This window comes from Diabrotica undecimpunctata, chromosome 5 (assembly GCF_040954645.1).
Source record: "Diabrotica undecimpunctata isolate CICGRU chromosome 5, icDiaUnde3, whole genome shotgun sequence".
In the NCBI taxonomy this organism is placed as follows: domain Eukaryota; kingdom Metazoa; phylum Arthropoda; class Insecta; order Coleoptera; family Chrysomelidae; genus Diabrotica; species Diabrotica undecimpunctata.
The window spans coordinates 128,382,366-128,401,590 of NC_092807.1; the positions used below are offsets into that span (position 1 = coordinate 128,382,366).

Consider the following 19,225-nt stretch of genomic DNA (forward strand, 5'->3'; position numbering starts at 1 on the left):
GAGTTGTTCAGAGAAAAGTAGTAACACTTTTCACAAAGGCTCAGAAACATAATTTTCGGAATGCAATAGAAAGAACAACTACGTAGTGCTTAGGAGGAAGTTAATTTATGGATATAGGTGAAAAATTGGAAAAGTGTTCTTAAAGAAACTATTTATATTATTCTAGCTGACCACACGAACTTCGTACTGTTTTAGAATTAAATAATGTGTCAATAAACAATTAACAGAAAGTAAAACCGAAAAAAAATTCTCATCTTCTTCTTAATCAGTAGAACCCATTTGTACCTTTCGGTGTTGGGCCGTTTACAATACAATTCATTAAATTACAATATTTGACAGTCTTCTGAGGTGTCCTAGCTCTTAACGAACTTTCTCCATTCCTTCCTATTGGATGCCATCTGTGTTGCTTCCTGCCAAGTCTTACCCTTACTCTGTAGTATCTGCGAGATGTCACTGTTCCATTCTTTAATGGGTCTTCCTCTTCTGTTCTTCCCTATTGGTTTGGCGTCCCACACTCTTTTTACTTGTCTATTATTGTCCATCCGGCTTAGATGTCCGAACCATGCCAATTTTTTCTCTTTGATTGACTCGAGTATCGGTTTCATTTTGAGCCTTTCTCTTATTTCTTCATTTCTGATTCTATCAGTTCTTTTTACTCCTATCGTTCTTCTGAGATATTTCATCTCTGCTGCCTGAATTCTGCTCTGATGTCTTTTGTTTAATACCCAATTTTCTGCTCCATATGTCACTGTAGGTCTATATATTGTTTTGTATATTGTCATCTTGGTCTTTGTTGATATTTCTTTGTTATTAAGGAATCCTCTATTTAGTGCTTGGAATAGTTTTCCTGTGTTTTCCATTCTGTTGTTAAGATCATCCTCGATGTCTCCTTTGTTGTTGATTACTGTTCCTAAGTATTTGTATGAATTTGTCTGTATTATTTTTTGTTGGTCTATCATTACTTCTATTTGATCTTTCGTCCCTAGTTTCCTTGATATTTTCATTATTTGAGTCTTCTCTTTGTTTACGTTTAAGTTGTATTTGCTTGCTTCTAGGTTCCATTTCTCTAAGTTGTATTTCAGTTTTTCTGCAGTTTCCGCAATTAATACTATGTCGTCTGCAAATATACACATCTCAGCATTTATCATTTGCATTTTGTTCCAACCGATGCAGTATTTCTTGAATGTTTTCTTACATTCTTTCACTATCTCATCTATTACATTTATGAATAGTACTGGGCTGAGACTTCCCCCTTGTCTAACTCCTTGGGTTGTTTCAAATGGTTCTGACTGTATATTTAACATTCTTACCGTATTTGTTGTTTTCATGTATATACTCTTTGTTGCTTCTATCAGTTCTTCACTTACTTGTTTCTTCTTTAGGCTTTCCCATATATCTTTTCTTTTGACTGAGTCGAATGCTTTTTCCATGTCTATAAAGCTCAAATGTATTTCTTTATTTTTCTTTAAGGCTTTTTCTATTACTTGTTGCATGGTGAATATATGGTCTTGTGTGTTGTGTCCTTTCCTGAATCCACTTTGTACATCCTCTAATTTATGTTCTATTTCTTTTCTAATTTTCCTTTCTATTATGGTTTGGTATACTTTTGCTGCTACACATAGTAGTGATATACCTCTATAGTTCCTACAGTCTCTTGTGTTTCCTTTCTTGTATATAGGTATAATTACTGCATTTGTCCATTCTCTGGATATTACTTTTCTCTTCCATATTAGGTTATATATGTATAACAATTTTTCTTTTGCTTTTACTCCTATATATTTCATCATTTCTGGTGCTACTTCATCGCTTCCTGGTGCTTTTCCAATCTTTATCTTTCTTATTGCTTCTTCCAGTTCTTCTTTTTCTATAGTTTCTGGATTTTCCGTGTTTCTCATGGATACTCTCCTGTTGTGGCTTTCCTTCTCCATTGTATTCGCTTGATTTCCATTCAGTATCAGCTGAAAATGTTCCCTCCATCTTTCCATTATTGTCTTATCGTCGTTTATTATTGTTCCTTCCTTGTTCATTATTTGTTTCAGTTCCGTTTCTTTGTTGCTTCTTAGGTTTTTCAGTGTTCTGTAAAATAATTTTACGTTTTCTTTGCTGTTTTCTTCCATTTTTTCTCCGAATTTTTCCCAACTTTTCTTTTTCTCTTTCTTAACTATCTCTTTAACTTTTGTTCTTTGTCTCTTATAATTTTCATATTTTTGTTGTGTGTTTTCTTGGATGTATTCTTTCCATAATTTCTTCTTTTCTTTTATTTCTCTTTTCACTTCATCGTTCCACCAAGATGTTCGTTTCCCTCTGTTGTTATTTCTTGTGGTTCTACATATTGATTTAGCTGTTTTTATCATCGCATTTTAAATTTTCCCCATTCTTCTTCTATTGTTTCTGTTATTTCATGTTCATTGTCCATCTCTTTCTCTAGTCCTTCTGAGTATCTTATTCTCGTTGTTTCTTCCCTTAGTTTATAAATTTTTATTATTTCTTTGTGTTTTCTGTTTATGTTCTCATTTCTTTTTATTTCTTTTCTTTTGCTTTTGAATGTGGTTTCTAGTAGATAGTGGTCACTACCAAATTCATAACTCCTTTTTACCCTTACGTCTCTTATCCAGTTCTTCTCTGTTTTTTGCACTATAGTACAGTCTATAATTGATTGTTCGTCTCTTGATTTGACTTCTCTTGTGATCTTGTGTATCCTTTTATGTTGGAAGTGTGTGTTCATAATCACCAGGTTATTGTCTAGACAGAATTCGAGTAGTAATTTTCCATTTTTGTTTAGTTTGTCCTCCCCATAAGGTCCGATGACATTGTTCCATTTTTCTGTTTCTTTCCCCACTCTGCTGTGATAACGATTTTCTCTGTACAATCATTTATCACTTCTTGTAATTTGTCCCAGAATTCATTCTTTTCGTTTTTTGTTGCGTCTTCATCTGGTCCATAACATATGATTAGGTTTGTATTGGTTTCCTCTGTATCCATATCTATGTCTACTCTTAGTATACGTTCGTTGTAATATATCCAATTTTTTATTTTGTTGATACTCTCATATTATGTATAAAAAAGTTGAATAGGACACGCGAATAATTGTGCATACGCTAAACATGGAAACTCTTAAGTTAATTCTGCAAACTTCGAACAGTTGGCCTTGTGATTTCAAATGCCAAAAAGCACGGGAAATTATAAACGTTTAACAAAACGTAAAACAAAAATAAAAATGTTTGTTTACAAAATAAAAAAAAAATGTTTGCGGTCAACCATCCTTGCCCATTAGGAGTATGAAAAATAGATAACAACCTACTCTCAGACCCACCGAATATACATATAAAATTTCGGTCAAATCGTTTCGGAGAAGTATGGCAGCTACATCTGTGAATCATAAAAAAATAAAAATTTTATCAAAAAAAAAATGATGAAAATATTTGTAAGAATATATGAAAAATAGATTACTGCCGGTTCTCAGACTGATATGCATATAAAATTTCTTAAAAATGGGTCAAGCCATTTCGCAGGTGTATGGCAACTAACTCTGACACTAATATGGCTATTTAACGCTATTGGTTAGTAATATGGTGAACATTAAGAGTTGTACGTATGCCACATATAAAAATAAAAAAATTTGTACTAACAATAAAAAAAATGTTTGGGCGAATCACCCTTACTTCTTAGGAGTATAAAAATATATTACGACCTATTTTCAGGCTTACCGAATATACATGTAAAATTTCATAAAAATCGTTCTAACCAATTCGGAGGAGTATGGCAACTAACTTTGTGACACTCATGTGGCTATTTAAAAGTAGAAATGAATATATATATATATATATATATATATATATATATATATATATATATATATATATATATATATGTAAAATTTCATAAAAATCGGTGAAGCCATTTCGATGTCTAAGTCTGTGACACTAATATGGCTATTAAAGAATGGGGGTTTATAATAGAGGGAACAATTTAATGACCTGGTAAAAATATTTGTTTTAAACATAATCTCAAAAAGAAAGGCTAGTAAAAAAAATGAAAATTTAAACTGAACCTGGGTCATTATTTTATCATGATATGTAGAATTTTCGCAATCTACATAAAAATTTAGTGTTGTATATAAAACCATGGTTATTAAAACATGCAAAAATTCTTTTCAGGGATATACCCTCTACAAGAAGAAAAATATAAATGATAACAGGTGTTTTCCCCGTGCATATATCACCATCATGAAAATATTTAGCATAGTTATTGTCTGCTGTTGCAGGATACATTAAAAAAGTGTAAAAACTTACAGTGACTTGTGGGCTCTTAGCTACATCCACTGTAATTCATCATCATCGTTGGCTCTACAACCCTGTGTGGGTCTTGGCCTGTTCAAGAATTAGTCTCCATTCCCCCCTATCTTTCGCCCTGGCTTTCCAATTTCTGACCCCTAGATTCCTCAAGTCATCTTCGACTTGAGTTTTAAATCTAGATCTTGGCCTGCCTCTTTCTGGTTCTTACTGGCTCTTGATATAATATCTGTCTTTGGGGGTCTCCAGTGTCCATTTTTTCAAGGTGTCCTAGCCACCTTAGACTATTAATTTTAATAGACCGGACGATGTTGTATTTTTCATAGCATTGATGCAACTCAAAATTGTAGCGCCTGCGCCATATCCCGCTTTCTTGTACTCCTCCGTATATGTACCTAAGTATTCTTCTTTCAAAGCGGCCTAACAGTTCTTCGTCACTTTTTACCATAGTCCATAATATGTCTCTGAAACGTATGTCAGGACAGGTTTAATAAGAGTTTCATATATTAGTATCTTGGTTTTTCTGCTAATTATGTGTGATGTTAAGAGCTGCTTTAGTCCAAAGTAAGCTCTGTTCCCCAGGTATATTCTTCTCTTAATTTCTACGCTTACTAGGTTGCTGTTATTTAGTTGTGTTCCAAGATATATAAACTCCGAGACCCCTTCGAATGTGTGTGCTTAGATCTTGTGGTGCCGCTATTTGTGTGCCGTTCGTGACCTTCATGTATTTTATTTTGGATACGTTGACCAGCAGTCCCATTGTCTTCGCGGCTTTTTCTAATGTTTCAAAAGCCTCTTTTTGTCCGTGTTACTATGTCAATGTCATCTGCTTAGGCCAATATCTGTACACTTCTATTGATGATCGTACCTCTGTTTGAAAAGACCTTGACACTCTGTTTTGTACCTTGACTTTGCACTCAACTTTCGAAAGAGTTGCCTTTACCAATGTTATTAGATGCGACGGAATTTCTAGTTCTGCCATGGCATTATAAAGTGCGCTTCTGTCTACCATGTCATAAGCGCTTTTAAAATCTATGAAGAGGTGGTGGGTATCGATTCCATATTCATATATCTTTTCTAAGGTTTGTCTGAGAAGGAAAATCTGATCAATTGTTGATCTTTGTTTTCGGAATCCACATTGGTATTTGCCTATTTTTTCCTCAGTATATACTTATAAACGATCATAAAGTATATAAGCCAGTACTTTGTAAGCCGTATTCAAGAGGGTAATGCCTCGACATCCACTGTAATTACAGATGAGAAATTCTACACTAAATTAATATTTACTTTTGATTTACCTCGTTCTATTTCGTTGACTGCACATTGTCACTAATACTGTCCAAAGATACAATTGATCTTCAATGATACAGATGTTTTCAAACAATCGCCATACCGTCTAAAAAGCCGATATGGCTTGTCTCCTTCAATTTGACCTGACCCCCTCTACATCTAATTCGGGAATAAATTCATTTCACTCATGAATGATATTTCACCGGTAAAAATTCTCCACGGGCTAAGACTGTTTAACTCCGATATTGGTATGTGGTTCTAGAGTTTGGTCATCTCCTCTGAAATAATGGCTTCTAACTACTGGCAGCAGGCTAATTGGGCGATAATTATTGGAGTCAAGTTTGGAGTCTAATATTTATTCTTATCAGTAGGTTGAAACCAAAGCGCTAAATTTTGAGATTGACCTATTTCTTGATATTATTTAAGAAAATGAAGATATTAATGTTGGGAAGTTGTCAAAACGTCAACTTGTATTGTGTATTATGTTTTTTGGTTAATTTCAATACTCTTTCCAGATCTTTGCAAAATCTCTCAATTAAATCATCAGGTTTATCAGCAGTTTGTTCCAAGCATGTGTGCCAAGTGTGCGTCACACACGGGCGGCCAACAATAGGGGCGGCCAAAAGCAGTCCACTGATGATAATACTTTTTTAAAACGAGAATAAATTCAAATAATTAAATAGTAATGATTCAGATAATTATGTGAACTCTAGTATTCCAAACAATAATAATTATTCAGTACGTGATAATACTCAAATGCGTTTCATTTATCATGTATACTTCTTTTTTTCATCCTAATCTAAAAAAAATGTCAGAAAATATTATTTATTGTATGAACTGCAGCCCTTTTGCAGGTACAGTCATAAAGCAGTTTCGGGAATACTTTTTAATTCAAAGCGGCTGGCGGCTTTCGGACTTTAGTTATTTGGGATTTCACACGTATATACTTTACAAGAATTTAGGCAAATGGTTGTAAGTTTGTAGTAGTTGTTTGTAGTTTCTGTTATAATATTGTTCCTATGGTTATGTTTGTAGATGGGTTATTATGTCTTATGTTCAGTCTTAGTTGAGAATTCGATGAATTTAGACACGCTTTTGATAAACGATTTTGTTTGTAAAATATAGTAGTGTACCCGTTTCTTTTGCACAGTAGGTACTGTATTTCGAAGTAACGTCGAGATCAGAGCAATTTTATTCGTATACGCGTTACGGCTACATATTATTTGGAGAAACATTATTTGGACAACTTATTTGAAGTGTTTTTGGATTTATTTTGTTAAATTCGCCCGGCTTCGTTCTTAAGTGATAATTTCAAAATGTTCGAAAGAAAAAGAAAATGACTTTCAGGCTTTCAATATAGAAAAATAAAAGAGGCAAAAACTGAGGAGAAAAAAAACTTAGCGGTGCACTGCAATCATTTTTGATGAAAAACATACATGAAAATATAGAAGACTCGGATATAAATTTAGAACCTTCAACTTCAAGCAAAGTCCAAACCATAGAAAAAAGTACCAAACAATTGTAATATTCCTGCGGATAGAGACGGAGGATTTGATGACAATAATAGCGATAGTGCGAGTGCTGATGCTGAAACGCCTGAACCTGAAACCACCAACCAAGACAGAACAATTAATCTGGATTGCAGTGTAGGAAGCTCCAGCATATAATTGGTTTCAGATGATCCCGGAAAATGGCCTACAAATATGAATCCAAGTGAAGTTCAATTTGTTGTTGAAAATTTTCCTCAGCAAATTACAAAAATTAACTTCCCCAGAGATACAAATAATAGGAAATTTTCAGAAACTTATTATTATCGCACATTACCTAATCAAGACCAAATTCATCGCCCGTGGTTACTTTACTCATTATCACTAAATAGTGTTTTTTGTCCACCGAAAATTACTTAGTGGAATTAATGGGGTAAGTGACTGACAACATTTAGCTATTATTTTAAAAAGACATGAATCCAGTGCAGCTCGTATAAAATATTCTCAAAAACTGTTTAAACTATCTACAGCATTAAAAAAAGGATTAACAGTTGACTCTGCTCTTCAAAAATTATATGAAATGGAGAAAAAACATTGGAGCGCTGTTGTTGAAAGATTATTATCAATTGTAAAAATTTTATCTACACAATTTTTATTTTAAGATTTTGGATGCTGCCATAACAGCAATTGAAGAACGGTTCCAATTACTTCAACAGCACAGAGACATTTTTAGTGTACTTAATATATGGCATAACCAAAGTTAAAAACGATGATGAACTTAAAACCAATTGTGAGAAAGTGAATCAAGCCCTTAAAGACATAAACAGCTCAAAGGCTGACATTAGTGCAACCGTGAAAGATTTATATGAAGAAATTAAAGCTATTCAACCATTTTTTCCGCAGAAAAAAGTCCTAGTGATATTCTTGAATATATTTACGAAAATAATCTTGTATCAACATTTCCCAACTTAGCTATGATAGTACGTATATTCCTAACTCTACCTGTTATTGTAGCTACGGGTGAGCGGTCGTTTATTAAAAACTATTTTAGATCCTCAATGAAGCAAGATAGACTTTCTGCTTTAGCAATGTTATCTATAGAACATGAAGTGTGTGCGACATTGGACATTAAAGATATTGTCAAAAAGTTTTCCGAGACGAAAGCCCGAAAAGTGCGTTTTTAGTTTTTTTATGTGTTTATGTTTCTATTCACGGTTTATTTTAATTAAATGGACGTTTAAATTAGGATATACATATTCTGGACGTTGGATCATGGTTATTAAATTAGGATAGAGGACGTTTAAATTAGGATATTAGGATGGGATATTAGGATATACATTAGGTTAATATATGGACGTTGGATCTAGGAGATTAGTCTAAATGTTCAAGTATCAAGCATCTTCTGCACATTTCTTTAAATAATAGTATGTATGTCTAAAGTTTTGGAAGGGGGCGGCAAATATTAAGTTGCACACGGGCGGCCAATACCTTAGCGGCGGCCCTGTTTGTTCATAAATTTGTATAAAGTTGAGATTTATCTTATGAGACCTTAATTATGGCATGATAATCCTCTCATACGCATGCACAAAAAAATAAGCATTACTTCAAAATATAATGCAGGGGAAAATAGAAGGAAAAAAGAATTCAGGCCGTAGAAGAATGTTATGGTTACGAAATTTGAGAGAGCGGTTTTGCTGCACCACGAATGAGCTCTTTAAATCAACTGTAAATAAGATCTGAATAGTCTTGATGATTTCCAATCTCTGATAGGAGTGGCACAACAACAAGAAGAAGAATTCTTTCATAAAAATGCGTAAACCTTGTAACGTTTCTAAGATTTTTATCTACATTAACACCTACAGATTTTTATTATTTGAGTAGTACATAGTTCCTTTCCCTGTTCATATTTTTTCTGCATCAGGCCATCGTATATTAGGTACCTAATAATAATTAATATAATATTAAGATTATGTCCCTTTATTTCGCCTGTCACAGTCTCAAGTTTGTATGATTTATAGAGGTTTCTTCTATTCCAAGTGGCTAATCTAGGTACTGACTTTTTTGGATGTTATCTTATAGTTGGTGGATTTCGATGTTTGTTTACACGAATTTGTCTTCCGCATCGTAGTAGATTGAATCATAATGTGGGTTTTGCCTGTAAATATCCAATGTCCAGCCTGTTTACTGTTTTCCCTCCCATGTTCGTTCAGCAAATCTGTTTGCAGTTACCTATTTATTTGTGGTCCAAGAGAAAAGAAGATTGTTAGAGAAATTAAGCGATACAAAATTATTACATATATACTGTTATATTTATTAATAGCTTATTATTAGCTGAATCATAAATTTGCTTTTTAAAATGTTCATGCAGATTTAATAGAACAATAAAAGATCATAATCCATAATTATTTATCATACAAAAAATAAAAAATAATAACTCAAATGCACTGTCGAACTTTTCGCAACACTACCATTAAACACTGTCAAGTTTTTACTATTTGTTAAAAAACAGCTTGACTAAATGTCTTTCATTTTCATTCAGGAAAATTTCGCTTCCAATAATTTATTTCATAAAAACGAAAAACGGAACAATAAAATATTATACCTTACAGTTTGTCCTGCTTTTACCACAAATTCCCTAAACTGTAACACTTTTCACCAGCATATTGCAACTCAGATCTCTGAAGACAAATTAGAAGATTATACGGAGGTTCAGATCCAATTCTAGGTTCTTTATGGCTTTTTAACTTGCCGGCAAATATTTAATTATCTCATACTACATATTACGTTGACTGCATACTCTCACTAACACTGCTGCCCAATGATACAATTGATCTCCAAAGATAAAGATGTTTTCAAATACTCAAACAAAAACAATCGCCCATACGGCGAAAAGCCGGTTGATCAGACAAAATGTAACTCTCGGAAGAAAAATTTCTTCTCATGATACCTATTCTAAATAAAAACTTAAAAGTATGTTTTGCGTTTGAAATCCTTAAGATCGCAATTCTTAAAACGTTAAATAAGAATTTAAGAGATATACAGAGAAATGATTTATTTGATGTAATCAAAACTTCATAAAAAAACACTAATAATAAGCCTCTTCGTTCGGAATTCAAGTGTAAATTTTACAAACACAATTTTATAACCTTATATAGAATCACATAAAAGTTACTGCTTTCTGAATAAAATGTAATTTAAAAAAATAAATATTTTTTGAATCGTTACTCTTTGACTCAGTAATGATATAGCTGCTACTCCATACCATATATCCTCAGTTGATTTGCGGCTGCTTATTTCATTGTATCTTAGTCAAATATTTCCTACATATCTGCAGGAATATTCCTTACAAGCAATTGGAAGTGTCGTGTAGGATTTGATGGTTCCTTATTGACCAGTCAATATATCTACAAAAAGGGTAAAATAAAAAAATGAGAAAAAACCTGATCTGAGAGATCTGAATGTAAGAAAACTTGTGTGTTTTTTGAATGGGGAATACACACATTGTTTAAGAATGAGTTTTTAAATAGGAAACAAACATTTCCAGGCCAGTAAATGAACGTGAAATACAGCGAAACTTTGTAGTTTTCCGTGTCACCACCGAATTACATGAAAATTTGGTTTAGGTTCTACTTACCCTCCACTTCACTTTAGAACTTGTGCCGTTGGTTGCTTGTTATTTCGGGGTGAAAACTATCCCTATTTTACAAAAAATTTTATGATTGTAAGTTAAAGCGGGTAATTGATTCAAATTATCTTTTAATGAAGTGAATAAATGTCAATTAACATTAAACAACATAACTTAAGATTTTATCACAGTTTAACTCATAAATCTGACCCTCTAGATTAGTTATAATTAAAACAATATCATTGAAAACCTTGTCTCCACTGACTTGCATGGAAACTATTTAGGTTATACTTACCCTCCACTTTAAAATTGAACTTGTGCCATTGCCTGCTTATTTTTGTGGGGTAAAAACAACTCGTATTAAAAAAATCATACAGTGACATTATATTTAAATTTCTTTACTGTTTTAATTTTTTCCCACATAATTTCTACCCTTATACAGTGTGTAAAAGCCAAATGGAATAAATTCATTATTTAGGTTACTGTACATATTTATAAAAAATCCCCAAACACGTCAAATTTAAATTATAACTTGACATTCTTTAACGTGAAAATGCAACCCCTACCTTCAACCCCCTTAGAATGACAGGTACAACCCCCAATTTTTAAAATAGGAAGTATAGGCTTGTGATATATTGTTTGAAAGGTCTTTTCATTCTCCATTCAAAAATGTTGTCGCTTTCAAGTTTATTAAGATTAATTAAGATAAAATAAATTAAAATCATGTGGTTACCAAAATTCGCTACAATATAATCAAAAACTAAAATGTAATGCAAAACGTAATAAAATGTAGAACACGAAAAAGAACTATGAATGTTAATGAAGTAGATGTTCAAAATGTTCACCGCGAACGTCTTGGCAACATCCTAATCTCAAATAAAACTGTCTTCTAACATTATTTAACATAACAGGCGTGATCGACCTAATCGCAAGCGTTATTGGTTCTTTTAAGTCATTTAAATCAGAAGGTTTAGTTTTGTACACATGGCTCTTCACATATCCCCGTAAAAAGAAATCTAATAATGTAAGATCAGGGGATCGCGCTGGCCATTCAATCGATCCTCGCCTCCCTATCCACCGATTGGGAAATATTGTATCGAGGTACTGCCAGACATTAAGTTGGTAATGTGGTGGTGCTCCATCCTGCTGAAACCATATTGTATTCGCTGGAACTTGAGGGTTTCCTGGATCAGGATATAAATTTGCCAACGTTGGAATGACATCATTTTGAAGTAGTGCCAAATAATTGTTGCCATTTAAGTTGCCCTCAATGAAAAAGGGACCAATGATATTGTTTCCTACAATCCCTGTCCAAACATTAACCTTTTGAGGGTATTGAGTGTGTTCTTCTCTCATCCAGTGAGCCGTGGCCTAGTAGCGGCAATTTTGCCGATTAGCATGACCGTTACGTGAAAAAGTACACTCATCAGAAAACATAACGTCTTCTAATTGGGTAGTATTGTTATCCAACATGTCCATCATTTGCTCACAAAAAAAAGTTCTCCTATCAAAATCGTCTTCCATGAGCTCCTGAGTAGGTATCATCTTATAGGGATGCAATTTATTTTCTTTTAATATGTTTACTGTCGATGTATGGCTAGCATTGAATGTAGTGGATGCCTGTCTACTCGATGTATGTGGATTTTCCTGAAACTCAAGCAACACATCTAATTTGAGTTCATCACTCAATGCATTGGCAGCTGCTTTTTTTATCTGCTTACATGACCAAACTCGCGAAACTGCGTCTCTATTTTAGTTATTGTTCCCTGGGATATAGGCGGTAAATTAGGAAATTTCTCATGAAATAGGCGAGTTACTTCCTGTTGTGTTCGGGTGTTATCTCCGTAACCAATCATTTGTAAAACTGTTATTTTATGCATTTCCGTTAATCTAACCATTTTTCAGAATTGAATTGAACGAACTTTTTACTTAAATTGAAATACAGACAACTTAAATAAAACAATTTACTAATGCGTGTTAAAATAACGTTGCCACGGAAATTCTTTAAAGTTTTTTAATGGTTACCATCTAAAAACCACATTGCTATGGTTTTTGTTCACTTTATCATTATCAAGACCTAAACGGGAAATAAGTTTTGAGTATATTTTAGCGAATTTCGGTAACCACATGATTTTAATTTATTTTATCTTAATTTATCTTAATAAACTTGAAAGCGACAACATTTTTGAATGGAGAATGAAAAGACCTTTCAAACGATATATCACAAGCCTATACTTCCTATTTTAAAAGTTGGGGGTTGTACCTGTCATTCTAAGGGGGTTGAGTTAGGGGTTGCATTTTTACGTTAAAGAATGTCAAGTTATAATTTAAATTTGACATGTTTCGGGATTTTTTATAAATATGTACAGTAACCTAAATAATGAATTTATTCCATTTGACTTTTACACACTGTATAAACTATCCCTTGCAAAGAGTTTCGAATAGTTGTAGTTTTTTTTTTCATTAAAAATATAAATACAAAACATGAATTTATTTTATTTCAACTTCTCAACAAAAAAAAAACTCTTATTAGTTTGTAAGGATGGGTGAAAATATGTCTGTGCCTTAGTAACACATTATGTGTATCTTAAATGGTAGAGTACACGCATTTTAATACCTCCTAAAATATGTGATTGGTTTTTTACTCGTATTTCGGTTAGCTTTTAAGCTGTGAAGAATTAAAAAAACAATTTGTTATTTTTTTTAACGGCAATAGGATCATTTAAATTATTTTTTTATAAACCCTTATTTTTGAAAGGCTTGTAGTTAAAGGAGATTGAACGAGTCACTAATCACGAGTGTATGCAACCTTTGAACAGTCATATCTTAACCAATTTTTGTCTTACAGAAGAAAAAACAAAAAAAAAAACGAAAATGTTTAGAAAAGCCTATATTTTTTTAGTCTTCAAGATTTTGCATATTACTAACACTTTCTAAATCTAAACAATTAGTTTTATATATGGTGGTAATTAGGGGCCAATTTTCACGATGTTTTTTCCAAACAAAGGGACCAACTGTATTTTGAGCTTAATTCGCTTAGTTTTGATATTAAAAACAAAAAAAAACAAATATAAAGCTTTTTTAAACACGTTCAAAAAGTTTTAATGAGTTTTTCCGAAAAGTGTTTCATTTTTTAGATATTTCACATTGAAATATTCGATTTAGAATTGGACAAATAAGAGCCCACTTTTCATGATCTACAACTCTGCTTCTACTATGTCTACAGACTACATAATTACACTATTTTTTTAAAATCTACATTTTTGTTAAAAATATTTTTTTCGATAAATACCTACTTTTTAAGTTATTTGTGAAAAACCGACTAAAAGCTTGGTTTTTGTTAATAGAAAAAAAAATGAACATTTTCCCTCGCAATTAATTTAAAAATACTGAATTAGTGAAAAATGGAACAAAGGTTGTTTAGAATTAATTAGTCAATTTATCAATTTCTGGATTTATCTGGAACCCTGGGCTCGAGTCCAAAAGTTAAATAAATGGTAAGAGGAACCTAAATCCAAATTTTCAAGCAAATCCATCGTGACTAGGAAAATTACGCTACAAAACGGTCAATTACAGGAGCATTCCTCGTTTGCCAATTTATATAAATTTAGATTTAATTCTTTCGTAATATACCTAGAATTTACTTTTACATATCTTTTTTTATTATTCTTTTTGTTTAGAATTAATTATACCCTCAAGTTATAGTCGAGTTACAGTAATTAATTGTGAAAAGGAACGCCTGCTACCGACTTTAATCAAAAAATAAAGAAAAATACGGTGTCATTAACGCTGCGCTGGAGAACGCCCCCAGTAGCCGCATATTCCTAACACCTTAAAAATAAGCCTCGTTTTCACATTTTCCCAACGGTACATGTCATCAATGGTATTTTATCATCAAGAGATTCCTGCCCCCATCTTTGGCAACTCCTGCGATCGACCAAACCTATTTCACGGCAACTGAACTTCTCGAAATCTAGATGGCGTCCTTATAGTTCCCACCGAAACACAATCGGCGCGTCGCAGACACACTCGATCGAAGTGTGCCGCGATATCGCGCAAAATCATTCCGCAACCCCCAGGATATCCCTTCTTACGTAAAGGGTAGTAGACGGAACAGTTGAAAGACGATGGCTGACAAAAAAGTGAACGAATTTTATACACGGCCACCGACTTTAACCAAATGGGAGGGATTCAAATTATTCCTGTGGAATCCCGAAACGAAGCAATTCCTGGGAAGGACAGGGGCCAGTTGGGGTAAGTCCTTTGAAGATGGTCATTTTTGATTGCGGTACAAAAGTCTTTTTTCTGTTATTTGTCAGCTAAATTTAAACAATTAAAACATACAAAAGATACAAAATTCATGTTCATTAATTGTTTTAAATTTTTTTAAATTCAGTTTAGTCAAATTTGCTAAAGGTTCGTTAAAATATGTCTCTATTAATTTCTATTGCCTATTACATAATCGTTATGAAATTTGTTCCCTGTGCAGATATCACATTTTTGAAAAGTAAAATTTAGTATTTGCCCTCTGACCTTTTCCATTTGTGAAATGTCAACCGATAAAGATCTTTATCCTAAATAAAATTTCGCCCTTTTTTGATAATTTACTAATATATTACTAAACATATTTCGAGCGTTATTCAACTTTGGCTATATCTTTTGCCTTTTCATTTTTTTCGTTTTTTTTTGGTCAATTTGTCGGTTTTCATAATGGCGTCTTTTGTGCATAATGGAGGACGCCGCCCGTCTAACAAAATGGGTATTACTGTTTCCTGACTTTATGGAAATATTGACATTTTAATTTAATTGATACTTATGCACTAAGGGAGAGGCAATTCTTTAAATTGAAATCATACGACAAATAATTTTTGTGCATGAAATAAAAAAAAAACAAATTATTAAGTGGGTGTACCCTGTTTTATGTAAAAATAGTTTTATTGAAAGACACTTTGGATAATGAGGTCATGATTTGATATTGGCATTTGGATGGCCTTATTTTTTAAACTGTCGGGCTGATGTAGCTTCAAAAAAAGTTGAAAAAAATTCAACTAAGCAATCGCTATTTTATGTTTATATCTACAGATCCAGCCTTTTTTAACTTCAATTTCTTCTAGTTTCAGACAAAACCACGAAAACATATTTCTAAATAGTAAACTGTTTGGTCTAGACAATTTATCTAACAATGAATTGTATCCGAACGAAATCTGGCAATTATAAAATCGATAAGCGTGTTTTGCATTGAGAACAAAAATTAGGTCTATCAATTGTAGATTGTTATATAATATGTTTTTATTCTTAATAAAAGTAGGTTAAAGAAAAATTTGTATTAATAAAACTGGGCTTGACTCTTGGATCAATATTTACCGACTTAATCCTACAATATGGTTGTATTATGCTGTTGAGCTTGCTCTTGCATAATTTATAACTTCTTTTAAATTCCTCAGAATTTATTTTTTATAAAATTGCGGTAGCGTTTCGCATTTCTCTTTTTATAACGCAAATTAAACATTTTAAACGGAAAAAAGTCCTAATTTATTTGGTTCATCTTCAACCGTTTAAAGTTCCTATTTTCTTCGTCTTTTTCTCTTTTTTTTTCTTAATAGCCTTCATCTTATTCGTATTTCACAAAAGAATAATTTAATAATAATAAAGTAATAATAAATATATTATTAATCAGTTAAAATAGACAACTCCCAATAATATTCTAATATGTTTAATGTATAATAGTTGTTTTGCATCGGTTTTACCAACTTCTATACCGTTTTAATATACATCTTCTTCTTGTAGTGTCGACTCCACCCATGAAGGCTGGCTATAACCGTTGCAAATTCGTCTATATCTTCTGCTCTTCTTAAAAGGGTCTGTGTGTTTAACCTGGACCAGTCGCGAATGTTTTTCAGGCAGGATATTTGTCTACCAGGACCCTTTTTTCAATTTTACCCTTTACAATCAGCTGCAACAAATCTTACTTATCATTTTGAAGTATGTACTTCAAAATATGCTGTCTTTCTCATTTAAATGGTGGTTAAAAGTTCTTTGTCTCTTTCCATTCTATGCAACACTATTTTGTTAGGAATATGATCGGTCCATGGAATTTTCGAAATTCTCCTAAAAAAGAACACCTTAAAAGCTTCCAGCTTTCTCAATTAGTCAACATTAACAGTCCAATCTTTGGCACCCTAAAGAAGAATACAGTAGATATAATATTTTACATTATTATATATCGGATTTGCAGATTCAGTCTTTGGTTACTCGGAAATTTCCTCATCTTTAAAACGGCTGCCCTCTTTGGGCTCTTCCAATTCATGTGTCGCGGGGAATCAGTTCGCATTAAAATTTTGGTTTTACAATTGGTTGTGTGACTTGACATCTACAATATTTCTCCATTCTTTCCTGTTTTTGCTTATGGTTTTCCAATCTCTAGCTTCCATCTTCTTAAGGTCAACAATTATCTGGTTCTCCCATCTGGTCTTTGGTCTTCCTCGTAGTACACCTGGTCTCCATATGGTAATTTTCTTGATAACTGCTTCTGAATTTCTCCTTTCTAGATGTTCCATTCTTCCAAGTCTCTTTGCCTTGATACATCTGACGATGTTTTCTCCTGTCAAAAGTTCTCTTACTTAATAGTTCATTTTCTAAATTCATTATTACCTAAGTTTAGTGGGCCTGCTATTTTCCGAATGATTTTTCTCTCTAAGATTCTCAATCTTTCTGTGTCAGGCACATTATTTCAGCACTATATTTGATTACTGGTCTAACTGATGCTCTGTTAATTTTCAGTTTAGTATTCTGAGAAAGCTTCTAATGTCTAAGGAAGTATTTCCAGTAAGTTCTATTTCCTGAAAGAATTCTTTCATTGGTTACTATGCTTCTTTTATTAGTTCCATTAACGGAGACTCCAAGGTATTTGAAGTGTTCTTCCTCATACTCATATTCCCTTGTCACATTAACTGTACTTTTTCTTGAGCATATTAGGTATTTTGTTTTATTTTGATTTATTCCCAACCCCCTCTTGTATACTTCCTTACACATTCGCAAATTCTTCCTTTAAACTATTTAGGTTTCTGCTAATCAGTGCCATGTCGTCAGAGTATGGCATTAGCTCGTTTGGGATTTCGTCTGCACCGGCTGCCTTCTATTGCTTTAGATTTCTTATCATACGTGAAAAATCCTCATGACGGATTTTTAATTTCGTTTTTATCACTAAGGTATGTTACTTCCATGCATTCGTGAGGCTTTCTCTAGCCTTAAATAACTCCTCGTAATGCTTTCCCATATTTTGACATCAATCTTAACTGTGGGTTTTTTCTTGTTTTAAGATTTTTACTTTCAACTCTTCTATAAGTTTATCAATCCATTTTTTTTCTATTTTACAGCATTTTTTCTTTTTCTTTCTCCTATACTCTTCCAAGTTTTTTGCTTTACCTGTTTTCATCTATTTCTTTCGGGCTATGTTTTTTCCCTGGTTGCCGATTCGCAGTCTTCGTCGTAACATTCTTTATTTCTTTTTATTTCTTTATATCCAATTACTTTTCCTGCTGCTATCGAAATGTATCCTTTTAATTCTTTCCACGTTTTTTCCTTTCTTTCATCCATCTTTCTAAATAATATCTGACTCTAGTTTCCGTACATTCCATTTTTTTGTGTATTGCTTTGAGTCTGTAATTATTTTCATTTCCATATTTCCTATTAACAGGAAGTGGTCAGAATCCGCATTTGCACCCCGATATGACCTAACATCTTGAATTGTTCTTCTCCACTTTTTTGAAATCAAAATATGATCTATTAGATTACTCTCAATTGATTCGGGTATTTGCCATGTTACCTTATGCTCTTTTTCGTATTTGAAGTGAGTGCACACTATAAATGTGTCTGTTGCTGCGGCTAGGTTACAAAGCATTCTCCCGTTAGTGTTCGTAATTGTGTGGGGAATTTCCTATCAAGCTACGTCTTTATTTTTGTCTTCCTCTATTATCATTGCGTTGAAATCGCCTAGTAAAATTAATATGTCATTATTGGGTATATTTTTGTATATCTCGTGTTTTACGAGTTTCTCGTTAAACTCGTTTTTATCTTCTTCTTTGACATTTTTAGTCGGAACATACGCATTAATGAATGTTAAATTGGATTGCTTGTTCTCTTTTTGATATAAGATATTCTTTGACATATAGCTTTAAAATCCATCACATGTCTCTTAGTTTACTGCTAATTAGGAAAGATGTATCATTATGACCTTGTGTTATATCTACGGAATATTGTATCTATTCTCCATCTCTTTCACCAGTTCTTCCATTTCTTCTAAGAATCTTTAATAGATTCTTAATATTTCACGTTTCTATTCGTATCCCGTTAGTTTTTCTTTTATTTCGCTTTTTTTGTTTTTTGTTTTTTCTTGCACTCCTTACTACCATTTCTTTATTCACAGTCAATTGTGGTTCGTTCTTTCTACCAGATGCTATAATCTTAATTAGTTTTGACGTTTTGGTTATCTTTGATATTTTCACTAGTTCATCTTCCGTATTTGGCCTCCC

At 32.7% G+C, this 19,225-nt stretch overlaps 1 protein-coding gene across 1 annotated transcript in view; it reads left to right on the top strand.

Moving 5' to 3' along the window:
- The first annotated feature begins 14,731 nt into the window (after window positions 1-14,731).
- LOC140441784 (sodium/potassium-transporting ATPase subunit beta-2-like) overlaps window positions 14,732-19,225 on the top strand; it is a 76,622-nt gene continuing 72,128 nt past the window's right edge. Inside the window, exon 1 of the mRNA XM_072532700.1 lies at window positions 14,732-14,948. Coding sequence (XP_072388801.1) covers window positions 14,822-14,948 — 127 coding nt within the window. The 5' untranslated portion in view covers window positions 14,732-14,821. The remainder of the gene's footprint in view (window positions 14,949-19,225) is intronic.